Source organism: Oreochromis niloticus, unplaced genomic scaffold (genome assembly GCF_001858045.2).
Source record: "Oreochromis niloticus isolate F11D_XX unplaced genomic scaffold, O_niloticus_UMD_NMBU tig00008834_pilon, whole genome shotgun sequence".
NCBI classification, from domain to species: domain Eukaryota; kingdom Metazoa; phylum Chordata; class Actinopteri; order Cichliformes; family Cichlidae; genus Oreochromis; species Oreochromis niloticus.
This window is the reverse complement of record NW_020329461.1, coordinates 169,964-185,365: the sequence shown is the minus strand read 5'-3', so window position 1 is coordinate 185,365 and position 15,402 is coordinate 169,964. Positions and strand designations below refer to the sequence as shown.

At 41.0% G+C, this 15,402-nt stretch overlaps 1 protein-coding gene across 1 annotated transcript in view; it reads left to right on the top strand.

The window, feature by feature from the left end:
* Nucleotides 1–787: 787 nt before the first annotated feature.
* LOC109201556 (protein NLRC3-like) overlaps nucleotides 788–15,402 on the top strand; it is a 38,271-nt gene continuing 23,656 nt past the window's right edge. Inside the window, exons 1-2 of the mRNA XM_025905146.1 lie at nucleotides 788–865; nucleotides 15,340–15,395. Coding sequence (XP_025760931.1) covers nucleotides 15,344–15,395 — 52 coding nt within the window. The 5' untranslated portion in view covers nucleotides 788–865; nucleotides 15,340–15,343. The remainder of the gene's footprint in view (nucleotides 866–15,339; nucleotides 15,396–15,402) is intronic.

Here is a 15,402-nt window from a genome sequence, read left to right as displayed (position 1 = left end):
TCATCTCTGTGCCCGTGGCATCTGACTCGCTTGCTCCCCCTTGTATTTTAAAGAATCTTTCTTTTTAGCATGACATTCTGTCACAACTGCTTTAGTGTCCCCGTTTGTTGTACGTGCTTCGGGGTTTGTATGTGCTTCGGGGTTTTTAAGTGTTTTGGAGTTTTTACATGTTTTAGAGTTTGTACTTGCTTTGTGTCTAGGGGCCACCATAAATATACTTTTATTTATTCACTCCACATAAAATGCAATAAATAAAGTCATATAATACAAAAACCAACTATTCACAGTTCAGCTTTTAACTATTTAAATTTTCAGCTTTTTCCTTTTAAACAAATTTAAAGTGAAACAACACAAAACACTGCAAACCACAACACAATTAAATATAAATTAAAATATGAAAACAAAAAGAAGATGCATATTCTTTGTCATATGGGGCTGCATGAATAAAGTTTCTGAATCCTTTATCATCCGCAACTGAAAATCATTGTGGATGATTACTATACCTTTCTAATGTGACGTTGTTGTCCCTGGCTCTCTTTCTCTCTCCCTCCCGCTCTGTTCCTGTGCTACTGCGAGTGTAACTACCGCCCCTCCCCCCTCTGCCCAGGGTAAAGCACAAGGCTTGCATGCGGAGTGAAGCGGGGAAAAAAATTGCGAGAGAGAGGGTGAGAGAAAGGAGAAAAACAAACAAAAAAAAAAACAAACCCCACGGCTCGCGATAAGGAGCCGGCTCGTGTCGTTCACGTCAAAGATCCGGCTCTAAGAGCCATTTCGTTTCGACAGATCACTATTTCCTTTCTGCTCAAAGTTCCTCTTTGCTGAACTTCGTGGAGTGGAGCTTGTTGTTGGTGTGTGTGAAGAAACTGTAAGTTTGCTTTGTTTCCTCCTTTAACAGTTTGTCTTTAAGAACTTTACTGTTTGTTCAGCTCATGTTTGATTTCTTCACACAACAAACTGTGTGTTTGTATTAAAGTCAGTGTGTAATGTTTTCCTGGCTAACATCAGCTGTGTGCAGCTTAGTTCCAGCACAAATCTGCCGCTCCATAGTTCACGGTAACGGACTCACAGCTGGACCAACGAGGCCGAGTGTGTCCGCCACTCTGAACTACGTTCGTGTTTGTGTATTTATAGGCTGTGTCCCAATTAAGAGACCGCACGCTTGGAGTACGCGCAGTACTCGCAGTACACGGTGCGTACTATAAGTACGAGAAGTGAGGAAGTGAGAGGCTTGTGAAATAGGACGGTCTAGCCTTCATCGCGCTGCTCAGGTTGCCTAGCAACAATGATACTAACCGCGAGAAACGTTTCATACAGCATTGTTTGACAGAAATGAAGGAGAAAAAATGTTTTTTTGGTCATTAATTTTTTTATCACAGCACTTTGATTACTGGAGTATCTGAGGCTGAGACCACATGACTGTAAAACATGACAGTTGGGCTTCATGTCTGTACTGAACAGTGTTGGGCAAGTTACTTAGAAAAAGTAATTAATTATAGTTACTAGTTACTTCTTCAAAAACGTAACTGAGTTAGTAACTGAATTACAATATTCTAAAATATAATTAATTACTTGAAAAGTAACTATTGCGTTACTTTAAAAAATGTTTAACCCCTCCCTCCACATTTCACCTTTAAAAATATTTACTTTGCCTTGTTTGGTATCATCCTTTTCAGCACAACCTCATGTGTCTGAATTTACAGTTATGTTTTCATTTTGACATACTGTATTAACACAATTGATCTAAAATCAGACAAAAAACATAAAATCTGATTAGAAAAAGTGATATTTTTTACTGTAATAACCACAAACATGTTTAACACTAGAATTACTGAGCCTTTTTTCCCTGGTGCAAGTCCCTACTACTAGATTTACTGGCCTGCGCAGATTTGCGTAAATTCCCCCCGACCTTAACACCTCTTGGCACCCCGCTGAGATTTTCACAGGTCGTCAGCTCCATTGTTCTCCTGCTTTTGTTGTGCAAACACACCCTCCCCCAACCCCTAACCATGAGAGATTCAAGTTTTTCCTTCCCTGCAAGGCTGCTTTCCTTCCTTACCTGCCTGCATGCCTGTCCATAAACATATATACACAGAGTTGTACATATATTTATATATTTATATAGCCACACCTTATATAATATGCATAAAGTCTAGTTATACACACAGACACATCTATATCATATATACACACACACACACATATATATATATATATACATACATATATATATATATGTGTGTGTGTGTGTATATATGATATAGATGTGTCTGTGTGTATAACTATGTATGTGTGTGTATAACTATGTATGTATATATATATATATATATATATATATATATAATATGTATATATGTATATATATAAAATGTTTGTATAGTGCACTTTCTATACCTTGCTCTGTCCACTTTTTTGCAATGACAATGCAGATTTTCCACTTGTGGGACAAATACATGCAGATTTGCTGTGTGTGTGTGTGTGTGTGTGTGTGTGCGCAACATTGGCATTTGTTTACGCAGATCCAAGGCAGGCCAAACCTCTGTGTTACAACCTACATACAAAAGACAGACATTCACAATATATGGGTACACAAGTCTGTTTTATTTCAAAGCGTTTCAAACTTTACAGGGTTTGCAGACCCAGTGTCCATCATCCCTGCATTTGGCACAGGTGAATTTCATTACATGTTGCACAGGTAAATCTGCTGCGATTCCTGTTGCAGCTCTCTTGCACCTGGCACTGTGTTGTCTTTACAGTCCCTGGCACAGCAGCTGCAGCAGCCTGCCTCTGTGCTAAGATTTCCTTGTGCTGCATGAATCGGCAACGAAGTTGCTGAGCTAGAAGACGCAGAAACAATCTTCTTTTGCCTGTCCACCCTGTACATGCCTTGTACAAAATGTAGGCATTCACTGGCGCCAGGTCCAGCATATTGTAGAAAACCGCTACTGGCCACCTGCGTGTTGCTGATCTTACAGAATACATCCGTGCCATTTGGTCCAACACGTCTACACCACACTGTAAAAGCACTGAAGTGGAGAATACCTCTCGCTTTGCAGTATCTTTTGCAAGTTGAGGAAGTTCACGCCGGACTTTATTCACCGTGCCCAGTAATGTTGTTTTGCGCTGCAGCAGTCTGTGCGACAGTGACAGTGAAGTAAAGAAATTGTCCGTTGTGACATTTCTCCCATCATCCAAAAACGGCTCCATCAGTTTCATGACCATGTTCTCTGCCAGCCTCTCTCCCTTCTGACGACTGGGGTCCTTTCCCAAGTAAGGAGATGCACTGCAGACATATTTGGTGTCCAAATCCGTGGCCATCCAGAACTTGATCCCAAATTTGTCTGGCTTGGTTGCAATATACTGGGTGAATGGACAACGAACCTTGGTAGGGAACAGCTGTTCATCTATGGTCATGTGTTCCCCTGGAGTGAAACTCTTAGCACAGTTCTCGTTGAAGCGTGTCCAGATGTCGGAGATCGCTGCAAATTTGTCTGTTTTCACCCGTTCTGCCCGCGTGTCCCTGTCATCAAATCGAAGATGTTGCATAATTGAAATGAATCTATCTCGGGGCATTGTCTCTTTGATTAGTGGCACCAGAAAACTTTCTGACCAGCAATCCACAATGGCACCAACAGGACACATGATTGCTCTTACAAACAGGATTGAAATGAATGCCATAAGTTCATGAACTTAAACCATAAAGTCTAGTTATACACACAGACACATCTATATCATATATATATATATATATATATATATATGTGTATGTGTGTGTATGTATATATATATATATACATACACACACACACACGTAGATAGATAGATATGTGTGTGTGTGTGTGTGTGTGTATACATACACCAATATTTTTGAATACACGTGTCCATATTTATGTTTCCAGATTGTTTGTATAGTGCACTTTCTATACTGAGCTCTGTCCACTTTTTTGCAATGACAATGCAGATTTTCCACTTGTGGGACAAATAAATGCAGATTTGCTGTGTGTGTGTGTGTGTGTGTGTGTGTGTGTGTGTGTGTGTTTGTGCAACATTGGCATTTGTTTACTTAGATCCAAGGCAGGCCAAACCTCTGTGTTACAACCTACATACAAAAGACAGACATTCACAATATATGGGTACACAAGTCTGTTTTATTTCAAAGTCTTTCAAACTTTGAAACGAACCTTGGTAGGGAACAGCATTTCTTGCAGCTGGCAACAACGGTCGTGCATTCAATATAGTTGTGACTTCCGCAAAAAATGTGGTCAAAATCTCATGAGTAAGTTGAAGCATTTCTATCAGGCATTTCTGAAAGTTGTAACACAGAGGTTTGGCCTGCCTTGGATCTGAGCAACTCTGAGTGAGCAAATGCAAATGTGCCAGGCCTCAAGGACAATGGGTGGTTTGCACAACAAAAGCTGTAGGAGAAACAAGCTGACGACCTGTGAAAATCTCAGCAGGGGTGCTTAACACCTCGGGACATGCACCAGAAAATAAAAAAGCCAGTAATTCTAGGGGGTATTGGGTTTAGGGAAGTTACGCAAATTTGCGCAGGATAGTAAATCTAGTGTTAATGAATCATATTTCATAACTTTAAATGCAAATATAAATTGTCCATTTTAAAATCCTATGCACAAGTTTTGCAAACAAAGTTTGCAAACAAATAACAAAGTTATTTCCATCCATTTACCTTTTACCTTGATTTTTTTACATAACCATTTCAAACTATTTACAGCACAATCAGCTGTTCTGCATTCAATAAAATGCCACACAAATTATTTGTGCCACTCCAAAAACATAATTTCTGTCCACTATAAAGGAGAACATCACAGCCTGATACCTGCAGGTCTGACAGCAGCAGGTGTATCACTCCTTATTCTACCTGGAAACAGCAGTCGCCTCATTGTTCTGTCACACAACACAAAACTCTCCTTTTTTTTTTTTTTTGTTGCCACAAAACTATCCACAACACTACACACTAACTACTAGAGATGGCACGATACCACTTTTTTATGTCCGATACCGATACCGATATCATAAATTTGGATATCTGCCGATACTGATATGAATCCGATATAGTGTTTTTTTAATCAATAAAACTGTTTTTAATATCTTGCTGCATTTTGTATAAGTTCATACTCAAGTTTAAACAAACAACAACACTAAAGCTATTCTGTTATACCTGTATGTAAAAAAAACACTGCACCCAAAATATTTCATAGTTCAGCAACACTGATCAATCTAATAAACTTAAACCTAATCCATCCTTCCTATTCTGGTATTTTAAAGAGTACTTAGCAGAAATATTAAGCAACCTAACTAATAGGGTTGCAAACTCCCAGCAAACAAAAATAGGGAACCACCCTCCACCTCATGATGCTTAATCGATGTAATCAACTTTAATTTGATGCAGGGTGAAAAAAAATGCACAGAAATAAATTATTTTTCAAGAATAATTAAATAGATTCAACATCTTTCTTCAACAGAATTGCAGACCGCACAGATGGTATCTTCCCAAAGGAAAGAGTAGTATAGCTTACTAGGGTATATTAGACTTAACAGTTACTATATACAGTAATGGACTTCTATACATTTTACATCAGATTAAAACTTTGGGTGTAAGATTCAGGTAATTATTTATTAAAAGCTAGACATTTTAAATGAGAATAAGAAAGAAAAGTATTTCTTTGTGCTCCCTTTTCCCTGTTAATGCCCTATCGGCCCCCCTGGCTAAACTTTGCTAGTTCCGCCCCTGCACAGTTATCAGCCGTCAGCTACGTAGAAAAGGATCCTGGTGTAGAAAGTAATATTAAATAAATTCTAACAACAGCTTATCAAGCTTAAACGTGCTGCTGTTGTTCAGCCACTGGTTTCCTCTTTCTGGTGCAAAGTGGGCCAAAAACAAAGAAGAGAGACGGACTCGCGACAGAAAAGCTGATCAGCTGATTATTAATCAGTTTCACGATTGAAGTAGCAGCAGGAAGGGAGGGAGGTAGGGGCAGTCGCTCCATATATCGGTTGTTAAGCTTAACGTGGGAATGCTTTACAAACATTTAGAGATGAACTTACACACTTGCTTTACTTCTCTCTGGGATAACTTCCTCGGAGATGAAATGCTGGTTTGGTAGCGAGGCTACAAATACACACAGCCGCTCTATCACGTGATGCATACTGCTCCGACGTGCTACAGTTATGAGCCGAGTTACGCCGTGTTGTAAGATTTGTGAGGTGCTTTTTTGATATTTAATGGATCGGATTACATTTTTTATTTCTCGCCGATATCTGATCCAGTAATTTAGGTCAGTATCGGACCGATACGTAATATCGGATCGGTCCATCTCTACTAACTACACAAGACAACACATTAACTACACACTCCAAACACGCTAAACGTCACAAATCTCTCACATCTCAAAAGTCGCTCTCTCTCTTTTTCTGCTGCCTCTCTCTCTCGCCGTCACTCCTAAAACTTCCCTTTTTTTTTTTTTTTTCTCTCATAAGCAGAGAGGTCTCGCTGTGCTGTCCTTAGACAGTAAACATGAAACTATTGAGGAAAAAACGCCGCGTATATATCGTTTATCATGACTCTGGTTTTACGTGGCCTATCGACACAATTTATAAACTGGTATATATCACCTTGTTGCTTTGTCTTTAAGTGGTCATGTGATTGGCTTACCACGACTACTTTATTCTTCCTCAGTCAAACAGCAGCACTCATGCGATTGTTTTGCCCCCTTAGCTCCAGGTGTTGTGCTAGACAGTGATCGTGATTACCGTCCGCAGGAGCGCGCGCAGCTGCTTAAAGCTGTAGCGTCCAGATTACTTAGAGCTACTTCCTGCAGCTGATAAAAGATGCGGTAAGCTGAAAACAGCTTTGACCGTCTGTTTGTTGAAAAATAGTAACGGACCGCATTTTCTTGTTAGTAACTGTAACGGCGTATTTTAGTCCCTGTCAGTTCTTCTTGTAGTGTCGTTAACGTCAGTTCCCCTTGCATGCTGTGTGTTTCCTTGCAAGTTCACATCCTTAGATTTCCCAGTTTAGTTTGATGTTGTTCTGTATTCCTCCCAAGCCTGCATTAAAGCAGAGTTTTTGAGTTCACGTTTTGCCTCTGAGTCCTGCATTTTGGGTCCAATTCCTGCTGCCACACAGCACATCCTGACAGTAGGACATCTTGTGGGCTTTGAAAAGCTTCTTTTAGGAAGTGGCTTGCAACTAACAGCATTTTCTCTGCGGCATATGCTGGTTTTTGGATTAATTGTTTGAGTGCGACTTTCAGAAGAAGGCCTTTTAAGTTCTCTTTGGTTGGAAGCACTGATACATCCAGGCGATCCATGAGATCCAGCGCTTCATCCCTGTCTTCATCTGAAAGATCTTCATTTAGAGCCCTTGTTATCAGATCCCTATCTGATTGACTTAGGTAAAAGAGAAGACTTTCAAACAGCAGATTATCTGATACTCGATTCTCACCGAAGAGGAGTGCCACTGTGAAAACAGGAGCAAGGCGACAAGGGAAATATCCATGGTCTTGAAATCCCTTCAGTAAAATTCTACCCATGGATTTCCACTCTTCTTCCTGCCATTTAGGAGACAGTGATGGCTCTTTGAACTCCTCTCCTTCAGCTGTGTTGTCCACAAACTCTGACCAAAATGCAGCATACACATCTCTTGATACACCGTCTGCATCAGCTCCTTTTTCATCAATGTAGGTGTATTTTAGAGGGTGTATGAGGAGTGCTGGATCTTTGAACTGGCTGATCATCTCCTCCAGAATAGTAAATCTTCTTGTGCACAAGTAAAATCTCAACATTCCCATTTTAAGTGCTGAGTAGAGTTCTCCAACTGTGACATCTTCATCAACTACAGAGCCTCTTCTTGATAGTCTAATATGTCATGACTGAAGCTGACGCTTTTCATGCAATTTTTGCAAAGCTATATGTGGAAGGAAACTGTGACCTAGGACAAGCTGATGGCATAAGATGTAAGTACAACTCCTCCGGTTTCATATGCAAAAAAAATTATTGCACTAGCTTACGCGGTTCCGGTTCTACAGGGATTTAAAAATAGTTACGCAAAACGGAGCGTGCCCGCTCCGACCGGCTTTAAAGGGTTAATAGAAATGTTGCAGTAAATACAACACCCACATTCGAAAAAGTAAATTAGTATTCACGTAACTTTCAGTTGCACAATGCACAGGGTTGAAGTCTTTGGTGTTTTAAATTGAAGCCAAAGATTAATTAAACACAGTGTAATTCATTTGTTTTTAGATAAACAAGGAAACATTGTGCATCAAATAATATAGTGATATATTTAAGAAACCTGGAATCTGCATATAGCTAACGGGTTAATTAGTAACATTTAATAACTGTGGTCATAACAACGACACAGTTTTATACAGCGGGTTAATTTGTTTTACATTCTCGATTCCATATAGATCCACACCAATGCAGCCTACCGTTACGTCCTTACGCAGTCAAATTGAGAGAAGCTAAAACCGCTGTGGTTGCTAACTTAGCAATATGTCACATTTTTAGACCCTGTAACTTTGTAAAAAGCGAGTTTTACAAATTTCCCCCTCAAGAGAGCACTTACGCGTTCTTGTAGCATTCGTAAGAGACAGTCCTCAGGTACACCGCGTTTCCGAAGAAATCTCAGGGCTATCAGTGAAAGTTAAGTGCCAGTTCTGAAGAGCGTGAGCTCTCCACGCCTACCATGGATTTGGATTTCTGAACGCAACACGTTTTACGTTCTTACAATAAAAAATGTTATTTTAATGGTATCTTTTTTTAAAACGTTTGTGCAATATATGATCACGTTCGTACAATATAATATTTATATTGTACGAACGTGATAATTATGTATATTGTAAAAACGCGATATTATGTTGTTCAAACGTGAAAAGTATATTGTACAAATATGATAGTATATTGTACAAACATGAAAAGTATCTTGTTAGAACAGCTCTACGCTTCCGTACTGTTAGTCTTTTTACAGCTCTGTTAAATTACATGTTGTTACTGTTGGTGCGTCACAAAGATCAGCTGTGCCGCAAACTGAAACTGTGCTGCATGCAGTTACCAGGTTTTTTTTAGTTTAAACTTCCATGAAGAACGTTTCCTTGGCTGAAAAGACCAAACATCATTAAAACACATCTGGTTCTTATGAATATGAGATATAAGATGGAGCAGAGAGCTGATGCTGACTTTAATGCTCAGGACTCATTTCTTTTGAGCTCTATGATATCTGATACCTTTAGATTAATTTGATTCTGTGAAGAGCTTTGAGTGAATTATGGTCTATTAATACAGTCAACACTAATAATGCTGATGATATCATGAGGCACTCTTGGTCTATCTGTCAGCTTTATGTTGGTGCAGCTGCTGTAGAAATGGTTTGGACTTAAAGTTTGTACTGATGGGAGTAAATGGGTGTAGTGTATAAATCATCAAAGAGCAGAGCTAAAGCACTTACTGCTTTGTGTGTCTCTGTCCCTGAACACATGACTGTCACCAGGACAACCAAAGAAAAGCTGTTGGAGATACAGTTCACCTTATAAGGTCTTGTTAATGTTGCGGAAATGTTTATTTTAACCCAAACTGTGATGATGAAATAGAAATGAGACAAAACTCTGTCTCCTCTCTTCCTGTTGGTTTCCATTGTGTTCAAAGTGAGTTCACAGAGTTTCTTTGTGTGATGAGTTCGGAGCCAGACTGTGGTGGCCAGTCATCTCTAATCTTCTATGCCATGAAAAACCAGGATTTCATAGCTCAGACAGCTCACTCATTTTATCAGCAGTATTAAAGCTGTGCTTGTTGTTTGGTCTGCAGTCGCAGGCCTCGCTGGTTCAGAAACTTATCACCATGAACAGAATAAGACAAACAGAGATTGATTGGTTTTTGACTTGCAAGGGAAGCAGCTGGACCAGGGTCCTGGAGCCGGAGCTCCTCACCTAATCCCAGCCAACTCCAACCTTAGCCTTCTTTCACCTACCGCCAACTGGTGATGGCCAGAGGGGCCGATGGCGCGATATGGCAGCCTCGCTTCTGTCAGTCTGCCCCAGGGCAGCTGTGGCTACAACTGTAGCTGCCTCCACCAGCGTATGAATGTGAGAGTGAATGAATAGTGGAATTGTAAAGCGATTTGAGGGCCCCGAAAAGCGCTATATAAATGCAATCCATCATTATTATTATTATTATTATCATTATTGTTATTATTATCTTATATTGTTATTATTATTATTATCTGGCCATCACCAGTAGGTGGTAGGTGAAGTGTCTTGCCCAAAGACACAACGACCAAGACAGACAGAGCTGGGGATCCAGTTACAAGATGAGCTTCCCAATCCCCTGAACCATGGTCGCCCATGTGTGTCTGTGTAGAAAACCCAGGTTCAGCATTCATGCTAAAGATCTAATCGTCTTGCACAATGACAAACATATTGTAACACACAAGTCTCTAACACACTCCACACAAGATGTTCAAACAACATCAAAATCAAATTCACACAAAAATGCACTCTAGTGTGAACGGTTCACGGCCCTTAAAGCGGCCCGCAGAAGACATCACACACAATGCGCTCTGTTTACGGAAGTAAAAATGGCGGCTACAGAGCAGTCTAATAATTTCAGTCCAGTCGTAACCAACAGAATTTTGACAAATTAATTAGAGAAAGAAGGACACTGAGAAAAAAAGAGAGCCTGTGCTTTAACAATGTCCAGTCTCCACCGCCATGCTTTCTCGTTTGTCTTCTCCGGCACTAATAATTGGCATCTGTCTTGTGTCAGTGACGTAAAAGATGGATTTAATGCGACATGACTATTCAAACAGCAGTCGCTTCTAACACATCAGATATGTATCAGATTCAGTACCACATATGAAAGTGACCTAGGTCAGATTTGAAAATATCGGATTTGTGCTGTTCAAATTGTCGTACCATGATCGGACATGGGTGGCATAGGGTCAAAAAAGTCGAATTTCGCCTGCAGTGTGAACATAGCTAAAGTCTTCACATGGAGTCACGCCTTCTTCCAGGAAGCAGCTCACCTGTGTGTCCGTGTTTATGTCACACAGTGGAAAATTGTGTTTTTATATTTTGTTTTGGATCAGACTGTGTGTTGGTACTTAGTGTTGATTTTATTTGCATGATTTTATTGTGATAGTGATATTGCATGTTTGTTTATTGATATTTCTATTGCATGGTTTTTAGTGTTTTACATGACATTGTTTTAATCCACTGTGGACTGGCTACACATGGGACAAATTAGCTGATAGGGACCACCTGCTGAGGCATGGGTGTGTCCAGAGGTGGCCTATCAGCAGTGTAAAGACCTTTCAAAAGCAGGCTAGCTGAGCACTGAAGGAGAGAGGCCCCAGACTGGAAGGTGAATGCGAGATGGCCAGCGTGACACGGCGACCCAGTCCTGACCTCATGGAAGAGCAACAGTAGGAGACAACGCGTGTGATTGGCAGCAGAGGTTTACCTCGGCCTGCATTTGTGAGTAGGGTCTCTACTGTTGTTTACTGGGTGCAGCTGGATTGGGAGAGGGTCGCCATGGCCATGAGCCAGGGCTGCTTCTGGGACCATTGTTCTGGCCCCTATTTGTTTTTTACAGGACACTGGCGCAAGGGGAGCTGTGGTGGTGGTCGGGTGCAGAACGCAAGCTGGGCTGGGATGTGATGCGCCCGTGGAAGGACAAGAAGATGGGAGGCTCTTCCTTGTCTGCCGAAGACGAGGCTGGCGTGAACTCTAAAGAAGGAATTCCTGGCCTGCTGATGGACCCATAATGAACATGTGGCATAATTATAGCAGGGGGTTTTTAGTGAATGTAGAAAATGGTAGTTTTACGGGTTTTAGAATTGTTTTATTTAGTTTTAGTAGATTGACAACATTTTATTACGTACATTTTAAGGGTGTTTTTATTTGTGCTCCCTGGCCTAGTAATAAACTGTTTCTGATCAGACCTGCTTCATCTCTGTGCCCGTGGCATCTGACTCACTTGCTCCCCCTTGTATTTTAAAGAATCTTTCTTTTTAGCATGACATTCTGGCGCGACTGCTTTAGAGCCCCCGTTTGTGACATTTAGTCTCCAGGTATGGAGTGGAACTTGTTGTTGGTGTGTTTGAAGAAATTGTAAGTTTTGCTTTGTTTTCTCCTTTAACAGTTTGACTGTTTGTTTCTGTGATGTTTGGACCTGATGTTCAGCTCTTATTTCAGAACAAACTTTTATCACTCTTGTGTTTGAAGACAAATCCACATGATTGTAGATTATTGATTGATTGAATCCACACTGATTATCAGTCAGTAACTCTGCACTGAAACATTTGTTACTGTGATAAACAGTTTAAATGAATCTGTGTGAAACTTTAGACACTGATCACTGATATAACAATAATTGTCCCTTTAGCAATCAGATAAACTTATAAGCTTTTCTTTCCAAGCTCCTTAGACGACGATGACCTGGATGACTGAGAACGTTCACAGACAGATCTCTGTCTGGATTATAGATGGCAGACAGTGTCATAGACCACCGCCTCTGTTCAAAAACGGTTGCTCACAGTGGACATAAATGGCTTCTTTTACTACTCTTTCAAGCCATCTGTCCTCTCTGTCCACAATTGTGGACACAATTGTGAGCTTTTTGTTATGCACAAAAACAAAATGGGACACAGCTTTGACTAAGAACTATCTTTTTATTCTTACTTTATGTCTTTAAAAAAATATCGAGATATATATCGTATATTGCCATCCAGCTAAAGAATATCGAGATATGAATTTTGGGCCATATCGCCCAGCCCTACTCTGGTTGGTTTTGTGGCACACTTATAACGGTGTACAATCACAGACTTGGATGCAAAAATTCTGACCATGAAGACCAAAATTGGACTCATCTCAAGCGGGGATGAGTCGGACTCAGCAACAGGACCACTCTCAGCATCGACCAAGTGTGTTTGCTTTTGGAACTGTGTCTTCATTCCACCTACTTCACATACAAGGGTCAGTTCTACAGGCAGAAACATGGGTGTGCCATGGGCTCCCCAGTTTCACCCATCGTGGCCAATTTGTACATGGAAGAAGTGGAAAAGAGGGCGTTGCTATCCTACCCTGGAACACCACCAAGCCATTGGTTCAGATATGTGGATGACACCTGGGTGAAAATCAAATCTCAGGACGTACTACAATTCACGGATCACATTAACTCGGTGGACCAACACATCAAATTCACCAGGGAGGATATGAAAAGTGGCAGGTTAGCCTTCTTAGACTGTGAGATTTCCATCAGTAATGGGGGACATCTAAAAGCTGACGTGTACCGTAAACCTACGCATACGGATCAGTATCTAAGGTTTGACTCTCATCATCCACTGGAGCACAAACTGGGTGTCATCAGGACGCTACAACACAGAGCGAACACCATCCCCACTGACACAGCGACCAGGGAGGCAGAAGAACAGCACATCAAGAAGGCCCTGAGTAAATGTGGTTATCCCAGCTGGACTTTTGTCAAAGCTGGGAAGGCACCTAAAGAAAGCTCCAGCCGATCCAGAAGAGAAGGACAACCGCTGCCCAGGCGAAAACCTGTAGTAATCCCATATGTGTCAGGAGTATCGGAACAGTTGAGACGCATTTTTTCTAAACACCGGGTCTCTGTGGCTTTTAAACCCCAAAACACGCTGTGCCAAAAACTGGTCCACCCCAAGGATCGGGTCCCCCGACACAAACAGAGTAACATAGTGTACGCTGTTAAGTGCCAGGAGGATTGCCAGGATTTATACATCGGGGAAACCAAACAACCTCTAGCGAAGCGGATGGCACAACACAGAAGAGCAACCTCATCAGGCCAGGACTCTGCAGTTTATTTACACCTACAGGCCAGTGGACACTCTTTCAACGATGAGGATGTACACATCCTGGACAGGGAGGAACGCTGGTTTGAGCGCGGAGTCAAGGAGGCCATTTACGTGAAAAGGGAAAGACCATCTCTGAATCGAGGAGGGGGCCTAAGGGTACATCTTTCGCCATCTTACAATGCTGTGATTGCAGCCATTCCCCAACTCTCTGTGAATGGTACTCATGGCCGTTGATCAATGTTCTTTGATCAGTGGGTTTCGGTCAGTGGTTGTTGATCAATGGTCATGAGAATTTGCATAATTATGAGGCTGCTGGTGACATTCTACAGAGCCACCATAGAGAGCATCCTAACGTACGGCATAACAACATGGTATGCAGGGTGCTCAGCTGCAGACAGGAAAGTACTGCAGAGGGTCATCAACACAGCCCAGAAGATCACTGGCTGCTCTCTGCCCAGCCTGGAGGTCATTGCAAACTCCCGGTACCTCAGCAGAGCTGGCAATATCATCAAGGACCATTCTCACCCCAGCAATCAACTGTTTGAACTATTACCGTCAGGCCGACGATACAGGTCACATAAAACCAGGACAAACAGATTCAGGGATAGCTTCTTTCCCAGAGCTATCACCGTTGTAAATAAGTACAAAAACATTTGAACCTGCTTAGTCATACCATACTGTCACTGTCATTATATTATGCTGCTATTCATACTGTCATACTGTCATTATATTAATGCTGCTATCCTGTAAATATCATACTTTACTTTTGTTGAGTACTTACGTTTGTTTTATTGTACCTTTTATATTTTACATTTATATTTATTATTGCATTTTGCACCAAGGGAGTGGCACTCCAATTTCGTTGTACCCTGTACAATGACAATAAAGGCTATTCTATTCTAAAATAACCAATCAGCTTGCTAGCTACTGTAGCTAAGCCCAGGCAAATATCCCAGAACGCATTTGGTCCACAACTTAAATGAGGCAGTGGCGGTGGAACGCAGAGTGGTAGAGTTCGAAATATATATCTCTTTCTGGGTCGCAAGCTGAAGTTTAAACATATTTTCAGGCTAGATTGTTGCTGTGTAATCTTTAAATATTGGCTCAATTTATCAAGACATCACATATTCGCAAAAGTACTCTAACGTTTTCGGAGATGCCCGTTACCCACCAGCTGACCGCACAGCTGGAATGGCCATCAGGCATACCGGGCATGATGACCGATGATGACTTTTCATTTTTGTTTGTTTGTTTTTGTAACGGAATAAATGTTTTTCCCTTTGGCCTAAATATTACCTGAGAAGTTGAAAACATCAGCCTAAATCAGCTTATTATTATGAGGTTATCACTACATTCAGGTCATTCATGTATTCCATACAGATCAGTTATTTGTGGCTGACACAGTTAAACCTTGAAATAAATGTACTGATATGGTGAGAGACACTGACTTTATTCATTCTGTTTCTTCTGATTAAAATCATCTTCTCGTGTTACTATAGAAGGATGATGAAAGAACCTGTAGAAGAACCGCCAATCAAAGAACCTTCAGCAGCAGGTAGGAG